This window comes from Cervus elaphus, chromosome X (genome assembly GCF_910594005.1).
Source record: "Cervus elaphus chromosome X, mCerEla1.1, whole genome shotgun sequence".
Classification (NCBI taxonomy): domain Eukaryota; kingdom Metazoa; phylum Chordata; class Mammalia; order Artiodactyla; family Cervidae; genus Cervus; species Cervus elaphus.
In genome coordinates, this window is record NC_057848.1 from 111441138 (window position 1) to 111465353 (window position 24216).

At 37.3% G+C, this 24216-nt stretch overlaps 1 protein-coding gene across 2 annotated transcripts in view; it reads left to right on the forward strand.

Annotated features, from left to right (window-relative positions):
* Nucleotides 1-24216, forward strand: part of TEX11 (testis expressed 11) — a 247746-nt gene that overhangs the window by 125616 nt on the left and 97914 nt on the right. For both annotated transcript variants that reach the window (XM_043897600.1, XM_043897601.1), the window contains 3 exons: nucleotides 13590-13741; nucleotides 16481-16566; nucleotides 23359-23496. In XM_043897600.1, coding sequence (XP_043753535.1) covers nucleotides 13590-13741; nucleotides 16481-16566; nucleotides 23359-23496 — 376 coding nt within the window. The remainder of the gene's footprint in view (nucleotides 1-13589; nucleotides 13742-16480; nucleotides 16567-23358; nucleotides 23497-24216) is intronic.

Sequence of the window (24216 nt, forward strand, 5' to 3'; positions counted from 1 at the left end):
TTTTTTACATGATGGTTAGCTTCCTCCAGAGCGCATGTTCCAAGAAACCAGACAAGTTGCAAGGCTCCTTCTGTTTTGATATCAGAAGTCATGGCACTGTTAAAACAAGTCATGAAGGGAGAAGACTACACTAAAGGCATGAATACCAGGAATCATAATTCATTGGGAGGAAACTTAAGCTATAAATACAGTGGGTTAGGGACACTAGCGCCTACTCCCAACTTGATTTGGGAGATAGAAAATGCATTCTCTTGCCAAATGAGGATTTTCATTACTGTGCTGATTGATTTTCTTCTTCCCCATCCCTTTCCTCACGTCTACAAGTTTTTGTCCCTTATTTTCCAACTGAGAGGCCCCCATAATTGATCCCTAGCATGCATGCTAAGTTAGTTCAGTCATGTCCAGCTCTTTGCAACTCTGTGAACTGTAGCCCACCAGGCTCCTCTGTCCATGGAATTCTCTAAGCAAGAATAATGGAGTGGGTTGCCATGCCCTCCTCCAGGGGATCTTCCTGACCCTGTGTCACTTATGTCTCCTGCATTGGCAGGTGGGTTCTTTACCACTGACACCACCTGGGAAGCCATTTGATCCCTTACATAATTAAAAAAATATTTTTTAAACTTTTAAAATTGAATATATTTCAGCTTCTTTTACATTATTACAAAATACTGAGTATAGTTTCCTTTGCTATACAGTAGGTCCTTGTGGGTTATTTGTTTTATATATAGTAATCAGTTCAGTCGCTCAGTCGTGTCCAACTCTTTGTGATCCCATGAATCGCAGCACGCCAGGCCTCCCTGTCCATCACAAATTCCTGGAGTTTACTCAAACTCATGTCCATCAAGTCAGTGATGCCATCTTATCCTCTCTCATCCCCTTCTCCTCCTGCCCCCAATCCCTCCCAGCATCAGGGTCTTTTCCAGTGAGTCATCTCTTCGCATGAGGTAGCCAAAGTATTGGAGTTTCAGCTTCAGCATCAGTCCTTCCAATGAACACCCAGGACTTATCTCCTTCAGGATGGACTGGTTGGATCTCCTTGCAGTCCAAGGGACTCTCAAGAGTCTTCTCCAACATCACAGTTCAAAAGCATCAATTTTTCGGCACTCAGCTTTCTTCACAGTCCAACTCTCACATCCATACATGACCACTGGAAAAACCATAGCCTTGACCAGACGGACTTTTGTTGGCAAAGTAATGTCTCTGCTTTTTAATATGCTATCTAGGTTGGTCATAACTTTCCTTCCAAGGAGTAAGCGTCTTTTAATTGCATGGCTGCAGTCACCATCTGCAGTGATTTTGGAGCCCCAAAAAATAAAGTCTGACACTGTTTCCACTGTCTCCCCATCTATTTCCCATGAGGTGATGGGACCAGATGCCATGATCTGTAACATATACATATGTATTAATATGTATATGTTAATCCCAACCTCCAAATTTATCCTTTCCCCTTTGGTAACCGTAAGTTTGTTTTGCTGTTTGTGAGTCTCTGTTTGTAGAAAAATTCATTTGTATCTTTTTTTTTATTTGTATCTTTTAAAAAATATATTTATTTTTAAAATTTATTTATTTTAATTGGAGGATAATTACAATATTGTGATGTTTTTTGCATGAGTTAGCCACAGGTACACATGAATCCCCCCATTTGGAACCCTCTCCCACCTCTTTCCCCATCCCATCCCTCTGGGTTATCCCAGAGCACCGGCATTGAGTGCCCCACTTCATGCATTGAACTTAAACTGGTCATCTGTTTTACATATGGTAATATACATGTTTCAATACTATTGTCTCAAATCATCCCACCCTTGCCTTCTACATAGTCCAAAAGTCTGTTCTTTTTTCCTCCCACTTTATTTATTTTTTTAATTGAAGGATAATTGCTTTACAGAATTTTGTGGTTTCCTGTCGTACATCCACAATAATCAGCCAAAGGTACACCCATGTCCCCTCCCTTCTGAACCTCTTTCCCATCTCTCTCCCCATCCCACCCTTCTAGTCACAGAGTCTCTGTTTGAGTTCCCTGAATCTTGTAGCAAATTCCCATTTTCTATCTTATTTACATATAGTGTTGTAAATTTCTGTGATATTCATCTGTATATATCTCACCATTTTCTTCCTCCCTTCCCCCTGTGTCCATAGGTCTGTTCTTTATGTCTGTTTCTCCATTGTTGCCCTGCAAATAAATTAATCAGTACCTTCTTTCTAGATTCCATATATATGTGTCAGTATATGGTATTTATATTTCTCTTTCTGACTGACTTCACTCTGTATAATAGGCTCTAGGTTCTTCCACCTCATTAGAACTGACTCAAATGTATTCCTTTTTATGGCTGAGTGATATTCTATTATTATATGTACCACAACTTCTTTATCCATTCATCTGTTGATGGACATCTAGGTTGCTTCCATGTTCTAGCCGTTGTAAATTGTGCTGCCATAAACATTGGAGTATATGTGTCTTTTTCAATTTTGGTTTCCTCAGGGTATATGCCTAGGAGTGAGATTGCTGGGTCATATGGTGGTTTTATTACTAACTTTTTAAGGGCTCTCCATCCTGTCTTCCATAGTGGCTGTATCAATTTGCATTCCCACCAGCAATGCAAGAGGGTTCCCTTTTCTCCATACCCTCTCCAGCATTTATTGTTTGTAGACTTTTTGATGATGGCCATTCTGACTGGTGTGAGGTGGTATCTCATTGTAGTTTTTATTTGCATTTCTCTAATAGTGAGTGATGTTGAGCATCTTTTCATGTGTTTGTTAGCCATCTGTATGTCTTCTTTGGAGAAATCTCTGTTTAGGTCTATTTTCCACTTTTTGATTGGATTGTTTGTTTTTCTGGTATTGAGTTGTATGAGCTGTTTGTATATTTTAGAAATTAATTTTTTGTCAGTTATTTCCTTTGCTATTATTTTCTCCCATTCTCAGCATTGTCTGTTCACCTTGTTTCTAGTTCCCTTTACTGTGCAAAAGCTTTTAAGTTTAATTAGGTCCCAGTTGATTTTTTTGTTTGTTTTTATTTCCATTACTTAGGATACGGGTCATGGAAGATCTTGCTTTGATTTATGTCTCTGTGTGTTCTGCCTATGTTTTCCTCTAAGAGTTTTATAGTTTCTGGTCTTACATTTAGGTCTTTAATCCATTTTGAGTTTATCTTTGTGTACGGCATTAGGAAATGTTCTAATTTCATTCTTTTGCATGTAACTGTCCAGTTTTCCCAGCACCACTTATTGAAGAGGCTATCTTTGCCCCATTGTATATTCTTGCCTCCTTTGTCAAAAATAAAGTACCCATAGGTGCATGGATTTATCTCTGGGATCTCTATCTTATTCCATTGGTCTATATTTTGGTTTTTGTTCTGGTGCCATACTGTCTTGGTGACTGTAGCTTTGTCGTATAATCTGATGTCAGGAAGGTTGATTCCTCCAGTTTGATTCTTCTTTCTCAAGATTGCTTTGGTACTTTGAGGTCTTTTGTGTTTCCATATGAATTGTCAAAATTTTTGTCCTAGTTCTGTGAAATATGCTATTGGTATTTTGATAGGTATCACATTGAATCTGTAGATTGCATTTGACAGTATAGTCATTTTCACAATATTGTTTCTTCCTACCCAAGATCATGGAATATCTCTCCCATCTGTTTATATTGTCTTTGATTTCTTTCATCAGTGTCTTATAATTTTCCGTATACAGTTCTTTTGTCTCCTTAGGTAAGCTTATTCCTAGATATTTTATCCTTTTTCTTGCAGTAGTGAATGAGACTGATTCCTTCATTTCTGTTTCTGATTTTTCATTGTTAGTATATAGGAATGCAAGTGATTTCTGTGTATTGACGTATCCTTCAACTTTGCTGAATTCACTGATTAGCTCCAGTAAATTTCTGATAATTTCTTTTGGGTTTTCTTTGTATTATATCATGTAATCTGTAAACAGTGAGAGTTTTACCTCTTTTTTTCCCATCTGGATTCCTTTTATTTCTGTTTCTTCTCTCATTGCCATAGCTAGGACTTCCAAAACTATGTTGAATAATAGTGATGAGAGTGGACACCTTTGTCTTGTTCCTGATCTTAAAGGAAATGCTTTAGTTTTTCATCATTGAGAATAATATTTGCTGTGGGCTTATTGTATATGGCTTTTACTCTGTTGAGGTAGGTTCCTTCTGTGCCCGTTTTTTGAAGTGTTTTTATCATAAATAGGTGCTGAATTTTGTCAAAGGCTTTTTCTGCATCAATTGAGATTATCATATGGTTTTTATCATTCAGTTGGTTAATATTGTGTCTTACATTGATGAATTCGCGCATATTGAAGAATCCTTGCATCTCTGGAATAAACCTGACTTGATCACAGTATATGAGCTTTTTAATGTGTTGCTGAATTCTGTTTGCTAGAATTTTGTTGAGGATTTTTGCATCTATATTCATCAGTGACATTGGCTTGTAATTTTCTTTATTGTGTATTCTTATTGCCTGGTTTTGGTATCAAGATGATGGTGGTCTCATAGAATGAGATTGGAAGTGTTCCTTCCTCTGCAGCTGTTTGGAAGAGTTTCAGAAAAATAGACATTAGCTCTTCTCTAAACATTTGATAGAATTCCCCTGTGAAGCCATCTGGCCCTGGGCTTTTGTTTTTTTGGAGATTTTTGATCACAGTTTTGATTTCAGTGTTTGAGATTGGCTTATTCATTATTTCTATTTCTTCCTGGTACAGTCTTGGGCGGTTGAACTTCCATAGTGGCTGTACCAGTTTGTATTCTCACCAACAGTGCAGAAGGGTTCCCTTGTCTCTACACCCACTCTAGCATTTATTGTTTGCAGACTTTTTGTTGAGGGCCATTCTGAGTGGTGTGAGGTAATAGATACCTCATTGTAGTTTTAATTTGCATTTCTCTAATAATTAGTGATGTGGAGCATCATTTCATGTACTTTCTAACCATCTGTCTGTCGTCTTTGGAAAAATGTCCGTATAGATCTTAGCATTTTTTGATAAGATTTTTTTTTCTATTGAACTGCATGAGCTGTTTGTATATTTTGCAGATTAATCCCTTGTTGGTTGCTTGGTTTGCAAATATTTTCTTGTGTTATGATGGTTTTCTTTTCATTTGTTTATGGTTTCCTTGGCTGCGTAAAAACATTTGCATTTAATTAGGTTGCATCTATTAATTTTTGTCACTATTTTCAGTATTCTAGGAGATGAGCCAAGAAAGATCTTGCTCAGATTTATGTCATAGAGTGTTCTCCCTATGTTTTCCTCTAAAAGTTTTATAGTATCCAGCCTTACATTTCGGTCTTTAATCAATATTGGGTTTATTTTTGTTTATGGTGTTAAAGTGTATTCTAATTTCATTCTTTTATATATAGCGGTCCAGTTTCCCAGGACCACTTCCTGAAGAGACTGTCTTTTCTGCATTGTATATGCTTGCCTCTTTTGTCATAGATTAGGTGATCATAAGTGCATGGGTTTATCTCTGAATGTTCTGTCCTATTCCATTGATCTATATTTCTGCTTTTGTACCAGTGCCATACTATTTTGATGACTGTAGCTTTGTAGTATAGTCTGAAGTCAGGGAGTCAGATTCTTCCAACTCTGTTTTTCTTTCTCAAGATTGCTTTGGCTATTCATAGTCTTCTGTCTTCCCATATAAATTTTAAAAATTCTTTTTTTCATTCTGTGAAAAATGCCATTGGTAGTTTGATAGGAATTGCATGAATTTGTGGATTGTTTTGAGTAATATGGTCATTTTGACAACATTGATTCTTCCAATTAAAGAACATAGTATATCTCTCCACTGTTTGTGTCACCTTTAATTTCTTTCATCAGTATCTTATAGTTTTCTGAATATAGATCTGAGTACATATCTATCTCTAGGTAGATTTATTCCTAAGTATTTTATTCTTTTTGATGCAGTGATGAATGGGATTGTTTCCTTAATCTCTCTTTCTAACCTTTCATTATTAGTATATAGGAATTCATTGATGAACTCTAATAGTTTTCTGGTAGCATCTTTAGGATTTTTCTATGTATAGCATCATGTCATATGCAAACAGTGACAGTTTTACTTTTTCTTTTCCAGTTTGTATTCCTTTTATTTCATTTTCTTCTCTGATAGCTATGGCTAGGACTTTTAAAACTATTAAATAAAAGTGGTGAGAGTGGGCATCCTTGTCTTGTTCCTGAACTCAGAGGAAATGCTTTCAGTTTTTCACTGTTGATAATAATGTTTGCTGTGGGTTTGTCATATGGCCTTTATTGTCTTGAGGTTCCCTCTAAATCCACTTCTCAGACAACACTATGGATTAGAAATCAATTACAGGAAAAAAAACTATCTGAAACACAAGCACATGAAAACTAAACAATATGTTATTAAATAATCAATGGATCACTGAAGAAATCAAAGAGGAAATAAAAAAATACCTAGAGAAAAACAGCAATAGAAACACAACAATCCAAAACCTATGGGATGCAGCACAAATAGTTCTAAGAGGGATGTGCTACGCCATTCAGTCATGGCTAACTCTTTGCAACCCCACTTACTGTAGCCTACCAGGTTTCTCTGTCCATGGAATTTTCCAGGCAAAAATACTGGAATGGGTTACCATTTCCTTCTCCCAACTTCTAAAAGGGAAGTTTATAGCAATACAATCTTACCTTAAGAAACAAGAAGAATCTGAAATAACCTATCTTTATACCTAAAGCAACCAGAGAAAGAGGAATACCCAAAGTTAGTAGAAGAAAATAAATCACAAAGATTAGAGCAGTAATAAATGAAATAGAGATGAAGAAAACAATAGCAAAGATCAATGAAATTAAAAGCTGGTTCTTTGAGAAGATAAACTAAATTGGCAAACCATTAGTCAGACTCATCAAGAAAAAAAAGCGAGAGGATTCAGATCAATAAAATTAGGAATTGAAAAAGGAGAAGTTATAAGGGACACCACAGAAATAAAAAGGATCATGAGAGATTACTACAAGCAACTGTATTCCAATAAAATGGACAGCCTAGAAGAAGTGGACATATTGTTCGAAATACAAAACCTTCCAGGACCAAACCAGGAAGAAATAGAAGGTATGAACAGAACAGTCACAAGTACTGAAACTGAAACTGTGATTTAAAATCTTCCAGCAAACAAAAGTCCAGGACCAGATGACTTCTGTCACACATTTAGAGCAGAGTTAATACCTCAGTTCAGTTCAGTTCAGTTCAGTTCAGTTGCTCAGTCGTGTCCGACTCTTTCAAACCCCATGAACCACAGCACACCAGGCCTCCCTGTCCATCACCAACTCCCGGAGTCCACCCAAACCCATGTCCATTGAGTCCGTGATGCCATCCAACCATCTCATCCTCTGTCGTCCCCTTCTCCTGCTGCCCTCAATGTTTCCCAGCATCAGGGTCTTTTCAATTGAGTCAGCTCTTCACATCAGGTGGCCAAAGTATTGGAGTTTCAACTTCAGCATCAGTCCCACCAATGAACACCCAGGACTGATCTCCTTTAGGATGGACTGGTTGGATCTCCTTGCAGTCCAAGGGACTCTCAAGAGTCTTCTCCAACACCACAGTTCAAAAGCATCAGTTCTTCGGCACTCAGCTTTCTTTATAGTCCAACTCTCACATCCATACATGACCACTGGAAAAACCATAGCCTTGACTAGATAGACCTTTGTTGACAAAGTAATGTCTCTGCTTTTTAATATGCTGTCTAGGTTGGTCATAACTTTCCTTCCAAGGAGTAAGCGTCTTTTAATTTCATGGCTGCAGTCACCGTCTGCAGTGATTTGGGAGCCCAAGAGAATAAAGTCAGCCACTGTTTCCACTGTTGCCCCATTTATTTGCCATGAAGTGATGGGATCGGATGCCATGATCTTAGTTTTCTGAATGTTGAGCTTTAAGCCAGCTTTTTCACTCTCATCTTTCACTTTCATCAAGAGGCTCTTTAGTTCTTCTTCACTTTCTGCCATAAGGGTGGTGTCATCTGCATATCTGAGGTTATTGATATTTCTCCCGGCAATCCTGATTCCAGCTTGTGCTTCCTCCAGCCCAGTGTTTCTCATGATGTACTCTGCATATAAGTTAAATAAGCAGGGTGACAATATATAGCCTTGACATACTCCTTTTCTGATTTGGAACCAGTCTGTTGTTCCATGTCCAGTTCTAACTGTTACTATCTGACCTGCATACAGGTTTCTCAAGAGGTAGGTCAGGTAGTCTGGCATTGCCATCTCTTTCAGAATTTTCCACAGTTTATTGTGATCTGCACAGTCAAAGGCTTTGGCATAGTCAATAAAATAGAAATAGATATTTTTCTGTAACTCTCTTGCTTTTTCAGTGATCCAGCAGATGTTGGCAATTTGATCTCTGATTCCTCTCCCTCTTCTAAAACCAGCTTGGATATCTGGAAGTTCACGGTTCATGTATTGTTGAAGCCTGGCTTGGAGAATTTTGAGCATTACTTTAGTAGCGTGTGAGATGAGTGCAATTGTGTGGTAATGTGAGCATTCTTTGGCATTGCCTTTCTTAAGGATTGGAATGAAAACTGATCTTTTCCAGTCCTGTGGCCACTGCTGAGTTTTCCAAATCTGCTGGCATAATGAGTGCAGCACTTTGACAGCATCATCTTTTAGGTTTTGAAATAGCTCAACTGGAATTCCCTCACCTCCACTAGCTTTGTTCATAGTGATGCTTCCTAAGGCCCACTAGACTTCACATTCCAGGATGTCTGGCTCTAGGTGAGTGTGAGTGATCACACCATCATGATTATCTGGGTTGTGAAGATCTTTTTTGTATAGTTCTTCTGTGTATTCTTGCCACCTCTTCTTAATATCTTCTGCTTCTGTTAGGTCCATACCATTTCTGTCTTTTTTTAAGCCCATTTTTGCATGAAATGTCCCCTTGGTATCTCTAATTTTCTTGAAGAGATCTCTAGTCTTTCCCATTCTATTGTTTTCCTCTTGTTTTTTCGCACTGATCACTGAGGAAGGCTTTCTTATCTCTCCTTGCTATTCTTTGGAACTCTGGATTCAAATGGGTGTATCTTTCCTTTTCTCCTTTGCACTTGGCTTCTCTTCTTTTCACAGCTATTTATAAGGCCTCCTCAGACAGCCATTTTGCTTTTTTGCATTTCTTTTTCTTGGGGATGGTCTTGATTTCTATCTTCTATACAGTGTCACGAACCTCCATCCATAGTTCATCAAGCACTCTGTCAGATCTAGTCCCTTAAATCGATTTCTCACTTCCACTATATAGTCATAAGGGATTTGATTTAGGTCATACCTGAATGGTCTAGTGGTTTCCCCCACTTTCTTCAGTTTAAGTCTGAATTTGGCAATAAGGAGTTCATGATCTGAGCCACAGTCAGCTCCCAGTCTTGTTTTTGCTGACTGTAGAGAGCTTCTCCGTCTTTGGCTGCAAAGAATATAATCAATCTGATTTTGGTGTTGACCATCTGGTGATGTCCATGTGTAGAGTTGTCTCTTGTGTTGTTGGAAGAGGGTGTTTGCTATGACCAGTGCGTTCTCTTGGCAGAACTCTATTAGCCTTTGCCCTGCTTCATTCTGTACTCCAAGGCCAAATTTGCCTTTTACTCCAGGTGTCTCTTGACTTCCTACTTTTGCATTCCAGTCCCCTATAATGAAAAGGACATCTTTTTTGTGTGTTAGTTCTAAAAGGTCTTGTAGGTCTTCATAGAACCATTCAACTTCTGCCTCTTCAGTGTTACTGGTCAGGGCATAGACTTGGATTACCGTGATATTGAATGGTTTGCCTTGGAAATGAACAGAGATTGTTCTGTCGTTTTTTAGGTTGTATCCAAGTATTGCATTTCGGACTCTTTTGTTGACTATGACGGCTACTCCATTTCTTCTAGGGGATTCCTGCCCACAGTAGTAGATATAATGGTCATCTGAGTTAAATTCACCCATTCCAGTCCGTCTTAGTTCACTGATTCCTAGAATTTCGATGTTCACTCTTGCCATCTCCTGTTTGTCCAGTTCCATTTGCCTTGATTCATGGACCTAACATTCCAGGTTCCTGTGCAATATTGCTTTTTACAGCATCGGACTTTGCTTCTATCACCAGTCCCATCCACAACTGGGTGTTGTTTTTGCTTTAACTCCATCCCTTCATTCTTTCTGGAGTTACTTCTCCACTGATCTCCAGTAGCATATTGGGCAGCTACCAACCTGGGAAGTTCCTCTTTCAGTATCCTATCACTTTGCCTTTTCATACTGCTCATGAAGTATGGGGTTCTCAAGGCAAGTATATTGAAGTGGTTTGCCATTCCCTTCAGATGGGTAGTTAATACCTGCTGCTGCTGCTGCTAAGTCTCTTCAGTCGTGTCTGACTCTGTGCAACCCCCTAGACGGCAGCCCACCAGGCTCCACCATCCCTGGGATTCTCCAGGCAAGAATACTGGAGTGGGTTGCCGTTTCCTTCTCCAATGCATGAAAGTGAAGTCGCTCAGTTGTGTCCAACTCTTAGCGACCCCATGGACTGCAGCCTACCAGGCTCCTCCGTCCATGGGATTTTCCAGGTAAGAGTACTGGAGTGGGTTGCCATTGCCTACCCATCTGAAATTCTTCCAAAATATTGCACAGAAAGGAAATTCCCAAGCTTATTCTGTGTAAGGCTACCATCACCCTGTTAGCAAAACCAGACAAAGGTATCCCCTAAGGAAAGAAAATTATAGGCCAATATTGCTGATGAACATAGACTCAAAAACCGTCAACAAAATACTGGCAAACTACATACAAAAACACATTGAAAGAATCATACACTGTGATCAAGTGTGATTTATCCCACGGATGCATGGATTTTTTGATATATGCAAGTAAATCAATGTGATACACCACATTAGCAAATTGAAAAATAAATCTCATATGATATTCTCAATAGATGCAGAAAAGGGTTTTGACAGAGTTCAAAACCCATTATATTTCAATTGTTTAATTTTTTAAAGAAATTAAAAAATTTTTTTGTTGTAAAATATATAAAACATAAAACATACCATCTTAACTATTTTTAAGTATACAATTCATCAGTGTTAAGTACACTTAAATTGTTAAGAGTGTTAAGTTTACTCTTAAATTGTTAAGAGTAAACATTCATAGTGTTTAAAATTCATTAAGCAAACTCTTGAGCTCTTTTCATCTTGCAGAATTGCAACTTTGTACCCATTACGTAACAAGTCCCAGTTCTCCCCTTTCCCCATCTGTGGAATATACCATTCTACTTTCTGTCTTTGAATTTGACTACTGTAGGTACCTCATATTAGTGAAATTATATACTATTTGTGCTTTTCCAACTATTGTATTTCACTTAGCATAGTATCCTCAAGTTTTACCGTGTTGTAGCATATGTCAGAATTTCCTCTTTAAAGGCTAAATAATATTCCTCTGTGTTATGTACTGCATTTTGTTTAATCATTTATCCATCGATGGAGACTTGTAATACTTCAACCTTTTGGCTATTGTGAACAATACTGATATGCCCTTGGGTGTAAAAATATTTCTTTGAGACTTTATTTTTGGTTATTTGGGCTTATACAAAGTAGAATTAGTAGATTAAATGGAAATTATTTTTAATTTTTTATAGGAATCACCATACTGGTTTGCATAGCAGCTATACGATTTTACATTCCCACCAATAGTACACAAGTTTACCCATTTTTCCATATTCTCGCCAACATTTTTTTTTGTTTTTTTGACAGTAGCTATTTTAATGGGTATGAGGTGGTATCATTGTGCTTTTGATTGCATTTCACTAATGGATTAGTCATATTGAGTATCTTTTCATGTGATTTTTGCCATTTATATATCTTTTGGGGGGAAAATGTCTATTCAACCTCTTTGCCCATTTAAAAGTTTGTTGAGTTTTGAAAGTGAAAGTTAGTCACTCAGTCATGTCCGACTCTTTCTGACCCCATGGACTGTAACCCACCACGCTCCTCTGTCCATGGAATTCTCCAGGAAAGAAGTTGGGTTGGGGTTGACATTTCCTTCTCCAGGGGATCTTCCTGACCCAGGGATCGAACCCAGGTCTTCCACACTGCAGGCAGACTCTTTACCAACTGAGCCACCAGGGAAATCCTTCTTTGCGAAAATGTCTATTCAACCTCTCTGCCCATTTTTAAGTCAGTTGGTTTTTTATTGTTGAGTTTATGTATCTGGATATTAACTGTGTATCAGATGTATGTTTTGCAGATATTCTCTCCCATTTCATAGGTTGCCTTTTCACCCTTTTGACTGTATTCTTTGATACACAAAATTTAAAAATTTTGACATAGTCCAGTTTATCTGTTATTAATTTTGTTATTTGTGCTTTTAGTGTCATATCAAAGAAATCATTGTCGAATCCAGTGTTACAAAGATTTTCCCCTATATTTTCTTCTATAAGTTTTATATTTTAGTTCTTCTGTTTAGGTCTTTGATCCATTTTGAGTTCGTTTTTTTATATGATGTAAGGTGATTTCATTAAAGAATGAAAAGAAAGAATTTCATTCTTTTGCTTATGGATATCCAATTGTCCCAGCACTATTTATTGAAAAAATGATTTTTTTTTTCCTGCATGTAATGGTCTTGTCATCCTTGTTGAAAATCATTTGACCATATATGTGAGAATTTTTTTCTAAACTCTTATTTTATTCCATTGGTGTATATGTATCTTTATGCCGGTACCACACTATTTTGATTACTGTATCTTTGTAGTAAAATTTGAAATCATGAAGTATGAGTCCATCAGCTTTGTTCTTCTGTTTCAGGATTGTTTTGGCTCTTCTGGGTACCTTGATATTCTGTATAAGTTTAGGATGGAGTTTTCCATTTCTGCAAAAAATATCTTTGGGATGTTCACAGGGATTGCATTACATCTGTAGATCACTTTGGGTGTGTTACCATCTTAAGAATACTAAGTCTTCCAATCCATGAACTCTTTGCATTTAACATAGTCATTATCTACTGTTATATTATTTGTGTAATGAAGCATAATTTTTAAAGGAGTTGTTGACCGAGGGAATTGGCAAATTTCTTTTTATTCTTTCAGTTTTATTAAGATATAATTGACATTCAGCACTATGTTAAGTTTAAAGTGTACAGCATAATGACTTGAGAAGATAGTCAAAAGGTACAAAGTTCCAGTTATAAAATAAATGAATATTGAGAATGTAACATACATGTTGACTGTAGTAAACAGTGCTCTATGGTATATTTGAAAGTTGCTTCTAGAGTAGATCGTAGAAGTTCTCATGACAAGGGAGTAGTAAATGTCTAATGTCTGTTTGTGTATCTTCACGTCATGGATCTCATGTTCCAGTATTTATAAATTGTCATCAGTTTTGGAGAAAAAGAATAAATTAGATATTAGTAGAGAGATGATTATCTGACTGTATATGTTTATAAGAAGAAAATGCTTGTGGCTTGATAAATTAAACAGGAACTGAATTAAATTCTTTGTTATTGACAAATAGTTTTGTTGAGATATTTAATGGTATTAAGCTCAAATATAGTTTTATCTTGCCTGTTTTGGTCATGCTGAAACAAATTTTAGGCTTATTAATTTAAAAAAAGTTGTTTTATTCACACCACTTAAAATTGTGTTTTCTTGAACAGAGAATCTGTTGGATTTTATTTCCTGAAGATTATCTGTGAACATTTTAAGTCATCAGAAGATACTAGTAAAGCTCAACTACTCCACATTGACATGCTTTTACAAAGGAAGGAAGAATTGTTTGCAAAGGAGAAGATTGAAGAAATCATTATAGGTCAGTAGTATTTTTGCAGATGTTTTAGGAAAGTGTTACTATGCATGTCCTTCTGAGATGGATATCAGAACAGTAAAAAAATCCTTAGATCAACAGATTTTTTTTCTTTTTCTCACTTACTATTTTTCCTCCCTAATATCCTTTAACTATAACGATTCACCTAACCAGATTCCTCCTATGTGGTAAGCCAGGATGAAAACTAAACAAAAATAACAAAATATCAACAAAAATAGACTCAGCTTTAAACTCATCTGTAATGGAGAATTGTGAGGTTAGAAGCCTAATTTCATGTTTCAGTTTGTCTACCTTCAGGCAAGTCAGTAATATCTCTGGATCTTGGTTTTTTCCAACTATATAATGAAGGTTGTGAACTACATTCCTCGTTTTTTATTTCTTTTTAGCAGCAGTAGCATCCCTTGTGATGCAATCTTATGTGAACCCTGCCCCCAATAAAACAGACTAGAGTTGTAGCTAAAGCAAAGATGTAGAGCCAAATCTCAGCATTCCATTAATCCCCCATCTCTCTGTAGAACCTTATACTCTGAAGAACACAGATAGTATGAACTCTTTCTTAGAAAATTCTTACCCTAATCTGTTCTTTCAACTCTATACATTTAGAGATATTACTGGAACGATAGTCACTAATGTTAACACTGGGATTTATTCTGAGTGGTGGAAGTTTTGGTGATTTGTTGCTTTTTTGTTGTTTACCAGATTGCTTCAATTTTATAAGTATGAATCATGTTTTATAAAAACAAAGGCATTGATTTTTAAAGGAAATCTTTTGACTAGATAATCTCTGAGTCTTTTGAACTCTAGATTCTATGAAATGTATTTTACTGATGGCACTTTTCCTCCATATCCTCACTAAGAATCCAGTTATTTTTAGACCCAGTGTTGATAAGCTTGGTTATGTGATTTTCCAACCCTCGGCTTTTTTTTTTTTCAACCCTCAGCTTTTTAATGGTAGCATATTATAAAGGGAGAAAGGACCTACAAGGAAATATAAAGATATCCTGATCACAAGGGAGGGAAAAACCTTATAAATTGTATAAAACCATTTAAAATACTTTCAAAAGTATAATAATATGTACTATATAATAATTACTGAATTCATCATTATGATATCCTAACAGTATAATAAAATACAATGGCTGTTATTGTTGACCTTGAATAGTCTAAAAATAGTTAAATTGTGCTTCATAAACTAGAAAGTATGTTTAAAATAAATAAATTAAAAAAAAAAGAAGACTAGATATATTTATGAATAATAGCTCCCCACCACTGAAGGCTGGAAGAGCCACTCTGGGAGGATCTGGCTGAGATGAAAGTGTTTCATGTTGTTTTCTCTCATTGTATCAGAGATCCAGGTGGTAAAATGGACTTTTTTCTTGGTTTGTTTCCTGAGCATTTTTCTTTCTTTTAAAACATTACTCATTAAAAAAAATTATTAAAAAGAAAAACCTAATTCTTAAAACATGATTTTTAGAAAAATTAAGAACCTTAAGTGATTTAGATTTCTTAAAAATATTTTATGTTTGATGAAAGTAAACTGCCAGGTAACTAGAAGACTTTATTATCTAGAATAACTAATTTTCCATGATTACAGTTAGCCAAAGTTGTATTATGGTATCTAATTATACATTTATACTTTCAAAGTATTATAATATTTTAGGTACATACTTTACAGGGCTTTTTACTTTCATGTGACTAGTTTTGAGTAAGTCGTGAAACAAACTTTGTCTGCTGACTGGGTTGAGGGGTCAGACTCTGTTTTCTTTTTTTTTAATATAAACTTAATTATTTTAATTGGAGGCTAATTACTTTACAGTTTTGTAGTGGTTCTGCCATACACTGACATGAATCCGCCACAGGTGTACATTTGTTACCCATCCTGAACCCCCCTCCCACCTCCCTCCCCATCCCATCCCTCTGGGTCATCCCAGTGCACCAGCCCCGAGCACCCTGTCTCATGCATCGAACCTGGACTGGTGATTCATTTCACATATGATGATATACATGTTTCAATGCCATTCTCCCAAATCATCCCACCCTCACCCTGTCCCACAGAGTCCAAAAGACTGTTCTGTACATCTGTGTGTCTTTTGCTGAGAGGCTCTGTTTTCTAATCGAGACTTTTGTGGAAATTGATTGTGACAAAGGGGTGGAATTGAAAGGGGTATAGAATTCTAGTATAGATTAAACTTTACTTTAGTGTGTGCTAATGTATTTGAACCCTGTAAATGTCTAGACCAGAAACAATCAGACATGAGTTACAATTTAAAGTAATAGAGTTTATGTGTAAACATGGTCTTAAAGTATTTTACAAAGGCTTTAAGGTATAATTGGCCTTTTCTGGTGAACTTGAACTGATCTAGTTAGTATATAATAGTATAAACACTTCTTATTAATGATTTCTAGCATTGCTGTCTGTTCACTGATAATAACATTAAGGCACCAGATGATGATCAAATTTGGAACATAGAAAATACATTAAAAAGAAACTGGGCTGGAAAACTATTACAGACTGATGGGCAAATTACAGTGATTCTAGCAAACTCTGATTGTATTATATAATCAATTTTGCTAGTAAATCTAAAATTGATGATGAAAACCTGTCTGAATGTGGTTGTGTTTGTAGCCATTATGTAAAGATTATAGGTTCTGAATACAGTTATTGCTCTTTATTTAATGTGATAGATCTTGATTCTTGTTTTTAGAGCTTGTTTTTTTTTTCAGGTCACCAAACAGGAAAACCACTGGCATCAGAATTAATAGGCTATTTCCACAGCATTATTTGGAAACAAGCTGCCAGAAGTTACGAGGTTGGGGAATAATCTATTTTTATTCTTTATATTCTTTCTTCACACTAACAAATAAAATAATGTGTTCACTATAAAAATCATAGAGCATCAAATACTTAATAATCTCTTTCTGCTTATATACTATTAAATGTAATGCAGAACATTAATGGGAAGTGGACAAGAATTTATTTAAAAATGCTAAGATGTGATTCATCCGCACTGGGAGTTTGTTGTTGTTCAGTCGCTAAGTCAGTGTCTGATTCCTTGCAACACCATGAACTGCAGCACACGACTTCCCTGTCCTTCACTATCTCCCAGAGTTTGTTCAAATTCAAGTCGGTTGGTGATGCTATCCTACCATCTCATCCTCTGCTGCCCTCTTCTCCTTTTGCCTTCAGTCTTTCCCAGCATCAGGGTCTTTTCCAATAAGTCAGCTCTCCGCGGTCTTTCAATGACTGTTAAGGGTTGATTTTCTTCAGGATTGACTGGTTTGATCTCTTTGTAGTCCAAGGGACTCTCAACAGTCTTCTCCAGCATCACAATTCAAAAGCATCAATTCTTTGGCGCTCAGCCTTCTTTATGGTCCAACTCTCACATCCATACATGACTATGGGAAAAACCATAGCTTTGACCCATACAGACCTTTGTCGGCCAAGTAATGTCTGCTTTTTAATACGATGTCTAAATTTGTCATACTTTTCCTTCCAAGGAGCAAGCATCTTTTAATTTCATGGCTATAGTTACTGTCCACAGTGATTTTAGAGCCCAATAAAAGAAAATCTGTCAATGTTTCCACTTTTTCCCCTTTTATTTGCCATGAAGGGATGGGACCAGATGCCATGATCTTAGTTTTTTGAATGCTGAATTTTAAGCCAGCTTTTTCACTCTCCTCTTTTACCTTTATCAAGAGATTCTTTAGTTCCTCTTCGCTTTCTGCCATAAGGGTGGTATCATCTGCATATCTGAGATTGTTGCTATTTCTCCCAGCAATCTTGATTCTAGCTTGTGATTCATCCAGCCCTGCATTTCACATGATATACTCTGCATATAAGTTAAATAAACGGGGTGACAATATACAGCCTTGTCATATTCCTTTCCCAATTTTGAACCAGGCAGTTGTTCATGTCCAATTCTAACTGTTGCTTCTTGACCCACATACAGATTTCACAGGAGACAGGTAAGGTGGTCTGGTATTCCCATCTCTTTAAAAATTTTCCTGTTTGTTGTGATCCACACAGGCAAAGGCTTTACATAGTCAATGAATCAAAGTAGACATTTCTCTGGAACTCCCTTGCTTTCTCCATGCTCCAATAGATGTTAGTAATTTGATCTCTGGTTCCTCTGCCTCTTGAAAACCCAGCTTGTATATCTGGAAGTTCTTGGTTCACATACTGCTGAAGCCTAGCTTGAAGGATTTTGAGCATAACCTTGCTAACATTGAAATGAGGACAATTGTATCATGGTTTGAGCATTCTTTGGTGGTGCCCTTGTTTAGGACTGTAATGAAAACTGACCTTTTCCAGTCCTGTGGCCACTACTGAGCTTTCCAAATTTGCTGGCATGTTGAGTGTACCACTTTAACAGCTTCATCTTTTAGGATTTTAAGTAACTCAGTTGAAATTCTGTCACTTCCATTGTATACATATACCATATTTTCTTTTCTTTTTTTTTTTTCACTCTTTAAAAAAACTGCTTTATTGGGACCTAAGTTACATGCCATAAAATTTTACAATTTTGTAGTTTTTAGAATATGCAGAATTGTATAACCCATCACCACTATCTAATTCCAGAACTTTTTTTTGTCATTATTTTTTTGTGACAACTCTGGGTGTTTTTCTGCACTCTTATCAGGCTTCGCATGGTGAAGTCAGTCTATTAAGAAGGAAAAGTCTATTAAAAGAACTCTATTGAGACTTCCCTGGTGGTTCAGAACTGAGGGGGAGCTAAGATCTCACAAGCCACAAGGCATGGCCAAAAAAAATCAGACCTCTATTAACCTGTGTTAAGTTTTAAGAAAGCTGTATTTATTTGGTGACTTGGAGCATCATACTTTTATAAGTAATTTTGTTTCATTTGTGATTTCTCCTAAATCAGGCAGTGCTGTGTGCTTAGTTGCTCAGTCATGTCCAACTCTTTGTGACCTCATGAACTGTAGCCCACCAAGCTCCTCTGTTCATGGGGATTCTCTAGGCAAGAATACTGGAGTGGGTTGCCATGCCCTCCTCCAGGGGATCTTCCTAACTCAGGGATTGAACCCAGGTCTTCCGTCTTGCAGGTGGATTCTTAACCATCTGAGCCACCATGGAAGCCCAAGAATACTGGAGTGGGTATCCTATCCCTTCTCCAGAGGATCTTCCCGGCCCTGGAAGTGAACTGGGGTCTCCTGCATTGCAGGTGGATTCTTTACCAGCTGAGCTACCAGGGAAGTTCAAAATCAGCCTAGTAATTCTGTCTTTATTCATGAAACCCAGTATCATCTAGAGTCATCAGAAAATATTTTCATTGATCAAAAGGTGTTATTGTTATAAAGAATACATGGGAAAGGAAGGGTCCTATTTCTAGTAATTGCTGGGAAGTTCCTTTTCAAAAGTGGTAAATTTCCTTTTTTTTTTTTTCTTCATCTATTTTTATTAGTTGGAGGCTAACCACTTCACATATTTTCTTTATCCACATTCATCAGTAAATGACAGGTTACTTTGTTTCCACACCTTGGCTTGCTGTAATGGACATTTGAGTACAAATATCTCTTTGAGATAATAATTTCACTTTCTTTCGATATATACACAGAAATGGGATTACTGAATTGTAGTTCTATTTTTAATTTCTTGAGAAATCTGCATACTGTTTTCCATAGCGGCCATACCAGTTTACACTCCCACCAACAATATACAAGGTTTACCTTTTCTCTACATCCTCCCTACCATTTGTTAATCTTGTCTTTTTGATGCTAGCCATTGTGACAGCTGTGAGGAGATATCTCACTGTGATTTTGGTTTGCATTGCCCTGATGGTTAGTGATGCTGAGCACCTTTTCATGTACCTATTGGCCATTTGTGTATCTTCTTTGGAAAAGCTTGCCCAGATCCTTAGCACATTTTTAATGGAGTTTTAGGGATTTTTGTTGGTTTGTTTCTGTTTCTGTTTTTATTTTTTGCTACTGAGTTGTAGAAGTTACTTATATATTTTGGGTAATTCCATATTGAATATGTCAGTCAGTTCAGATCAGTTGCTCAGTTGTGTCCCACTCGTTATGACCCCATGGACTGAGGAAGGCCAGGCTTCCCTGTCCATCATCAACTCCCAGAACTTGCTCAAACTCATGTCCCTTGAATTGGTGATGCCATCCAGCCATCTCATCCTCTGTTGTCCCCTTCTCTTCCTGCCTTCAATCTTTCCCAGCACCAGGGTCTTTTCAAATGAGTCAGTTCTTTGCATCAGGTGATCAAAGTATTGGAGCTTCAGATTCAGCATCAGTCCTTCCAATGAATATTCAGGGATGATTTCCTTTAGAATGGACTGGTTTCATCTCCTTGCAGTCCAAGGGACTCTCAAGAGTCTTGTCCAATACCACAGTTCAAAAGCATCAGTTCTTTGGTGCTCAGCTTTCTTTAAGGTCCAACACTCACATGCATACATGACCACTGGAAAAACCAAAGCTTTCACTAGACGGACCTTTGTTGGCAAAGTGTTGTCTCTGCTTTTTAATATGCTGTCTAGGTTGGTCATAGCTTTTCTTTCAAGGAGCAAGTATCCTTCCATTTCATGGCTGCAGTCACCATCTGCAGTGATTTTGGAGCCCAAGAAAATGAAGTTTCTTACTGTTTCCATTGTTTTCCCATCTATTTGCCATGAAGTGATGGGACCAGATGCCACAATCTTAGTTTATTGAATGTTGAGTTTTAAGCTGGCTTTTTCACTCTCCTCTTTCACTTCATCCAGAGGCTCTTTAGTTCCTCTTCACTTTCTGCCATGAGGGTGGTGTTATCTGCGTATCTGAGGTTATTGGTATTTCTCCTTGCAGTCTTGATTCCAGCTTGTGCTTCATCCAGCCCTGAATTTCCGATGATGTACTCTGCATATAAGTTAAATAAGCAGGGTGACAATATACAGCCTTGACATACTCCTTTCCCATTTTGGAACCAGTCTGTTGTTCCATGTCTGGTTCTAACTGTTGCTTCTTGACCTGCATACAGATTTCTCAGGAGGCAGGTAACGTGGTCTGGTATTCCAATCTCTTTAAATAAGAGTTTTTCACATTTTGTTGTGATCCACACAGTCAAAGACTTTGGCATAGTCAATAAAGCAGAAGTAGATGTTTTTCTGTAACTCTCTTGCTTTTTCTGTGATCCAACAGATGTGGGCAATTTGATCACTGGTTCCTCTGCCTTTTCTAAATCCAGCTTGAAAATCTGGAAATTCTTGGTTCATGTATTGTTGAAGCCTCGCTTGGAGAATTTTGAGCATTACTTTGCTAGCGTGTGAGATGGTACAATTGTACAGTAGTTTGAACATTCTTTGACATTCCCTTTCTTTGGGATTGGAATGGAAAGTGACCTTTTCCAGTCCTGTGGCCACTGCTGAGTTTTCCAAATTTGCTGGCATATTGGGTTCCGCAATTCCACAGCATCATCTTTTAGGATTTGAAGTAGCTCAGCTGGAATTCCATCACCTCCACTAGCTTTATTCATAGTGATGCTTCCTAAGGCTCACTTGACCTCACACTCCAGGATGTCTGGCTCTAGGTGAGTGATCACACCATCGTGATTATCTGGATCATTAAGACCTTTTTTGTATAGTTCTTCTGTGTATTCTTGCCACCTCTTCTTATTATCTTCTGCTTCTGTTAGGTCCATACCATTTCTGTCATTTATTGTGCCCATCTTTCCGTGAAATGTTCCCTTGGTATCTCTGATTTTCTTGAAGAGATCTTTAGTGTTTCCCATTCTGTTGTTTTCCTCTATTTCTTTGCATTGATCGCTGAAGAAGACTTTCTTATCTATCCTTGCTATTCTTTGAAACTCTCATTCAGATGAGTTTCTCTTTCCTTTTCTCCTTTCCCTTTAGCGTCCCTTCTTTTATCAGGTATTTATAAGTCTTCCTCAGACAACCATTTTGCCTTTTTGCATTACTTTTTTGGGGGTATGATCTTGATCCCTGCCTCCTGTATAATGTCACGAACCTCCATCCATCGTTCTTCAGGCACTCTGTCTATGAGATCTAATCCCTTGAATCTATTTGTCACTTCCACTGTATAACCATAAGGGATTTTATTTAGGTCATACCTGAATGGCCTAGTGGTTTTCCCTACTTTGTTCAATTTAAGTCTGGATTTTTCAATAAGGAGTTCATGATCTGAGCCACAGTCAACCTCCCAATCTTATTTTTGCTAACTGTATAGAGCTTCTCCATCTTTGGCTGCAAAGAATATAATCAATCTGATTTTAATATTGACCATTTGGTGAAGTCCATGTGTAGAGCTGCCTCTTGAGTTGTTGAAAGAAGGTGTTTGCTATGACCAGTGCGTTCTCTTGGCAATACTCTGTTAGCCTTTGCCCTGCTTCATTTTGTACTCCAAGGCCAAATTTGCCTGTTACTCCAAGTATCTCTTGACTTATTACTTTTGCCTTCCAGTCCCCTATGATGAAATGGAAATCTTTTTTGGGGGTTAGTTCTAGAAGGTCTTGTGGATCTTTATAGAACCATTCAACTTCAGTTTCTTTGGCATTACTGGTCAGGACATAGACTTGGATTACTGTGATACCGAATGGTTTGCCTTGCAAACGAACAGTGATCATTTTGTCGTTTTTGAGATTGCACCCAAGTACTGCATTTTGGGCTCTTGTTGAGTATGATGGCTACTCCATTTCTTCGAAGGGATTCTTGCCCACAGTAGTAGATATAATGGTCATCTGAATCAAATTCGCCCATTCCAGTCCATTTTAGTTCACTGATTCCTAAAATGTCACTGTTCACTCTTGCCATTACCTGCTTGACCATGTCCAATTTACCTTGATTCATGGACCTAGCATTCCAGGTTCCTATGCAATATTGTTCTTTACAGGATTGGAATTTACTCCCATCACCAGTCACATCCGCAACTGGGTATTGTTTTCGCTTTTTCTCTGTCTCTTCATTCTTTCTAGAGTTATTTCTCCACTCTTCTCCGGTAGCATACTGGGCACCAACTGACCTGGGGAGTTCCTCTTTCTGTGTCCTATGTCTTTGCCTTTTCATACTGTTCATGGGGTTCCTAAGGCAAGAATACTGAAGTGGTTTGCCATTCCCTTCTCCAGTGGACCACGGTTTGTCAGAACTCTCCACCATGACCCATCCATCTTGAGTGACTCTACATGGTATGGCTCATAGTTTTATTGAGTTAGACAAGGCTGTGCTCCATGTGATCAGTTTGATTAATATTCTGTGATTGTGGTTTTCATTCTGTCTGACCTCGGACAGGTAAGGATAAGAGGCTTATGGCAGCTTCCTGTTGGGAGATACTAACTGTGGGGTAAACTGGGTCTTGTTCTGATGGGTCATATTCTGATTGAATATGTAGTTTGCAGGCATTTTCTCTAATTTCATATATTGCCTTTTAATTTTGTTGATGTGAGGGAAGAAGAGAGAATATTGATTGCCACTATGACATATTCATCAAGGCTGGTAATAAAATGCACTTAGCATCCAACTAAAGATGTGTTTTATTTGACTAAAAATTTAAGCATTACCATTTTTTGTTTCTAGAGATGACTTGGACCAATTAGGATCAAATGTAGAGATATCTCTGTAATTTTGTTATTTCTTTTTAAACTTTAGGTACAAAATTTTGATGATGCTTTGCACTGGTACTGTTATTCTCTGAGATTTTATGCAGCTGATCAATCTGATCTGGACTTGGCCAAGCTACAGAGGAACATGGCTTCTTGTTACCTGCATTTGGGACAATTTGATAAGGTCTTTTGATTTATGTTTTTTTCAAAGATAGCATATGTTGTTACAGGCAGTGCCAGAGAGATAATTACAATGTGATATCTTGACTGTTAGGTTAGGATATCTGAGAGTTCCTTCATACAGGACAAAGCCAAATTGGTAATTTCCTGACACACACACTATGAACATTAATAAGTAGAACTTCCGAATAGGAGAAAGAATTTATAGACTCTTAATTCCATTGCTTACTGTTTATTTTTAACACTCTGTTCTGAAAGGTAGTGTATCATTGGAATTCATGAACAGGGTTATCTGCTACTAACCATCTGCAGTATTGTCCTTTGAAGCAGAATAAATTTTAAGGTAAACACTTTTTTGGTGAAGCATTCAGTTTGAACAGATATTTGGATGAAATATCATTCTTTTACTTTCTGGGTTAGCTCTTGCCTTTCTACCACTCTTTAAAAAGTTCAGCAATTGATTTCTTATCAGGACAAAATTCTAGAAGGTAAAATAGATAAAACTCGTTTGAGGATAGAGCCATTCGTACTTCCCAAAGCAATTGGGACATTTCTTCCTTTGCTTATCATAATAGTATGCACATGATGGGAAGGGAGTATATTGCCTTGTCGTAGGACAAAGAAACGGGATGGACAAGTATGGACCCAGTATGAAGGTTTTGGTTGCTTTTTAAGTTTTAATGACAAATTTAGGGGAAAATATGTGATTAAAGATGGTAATTCT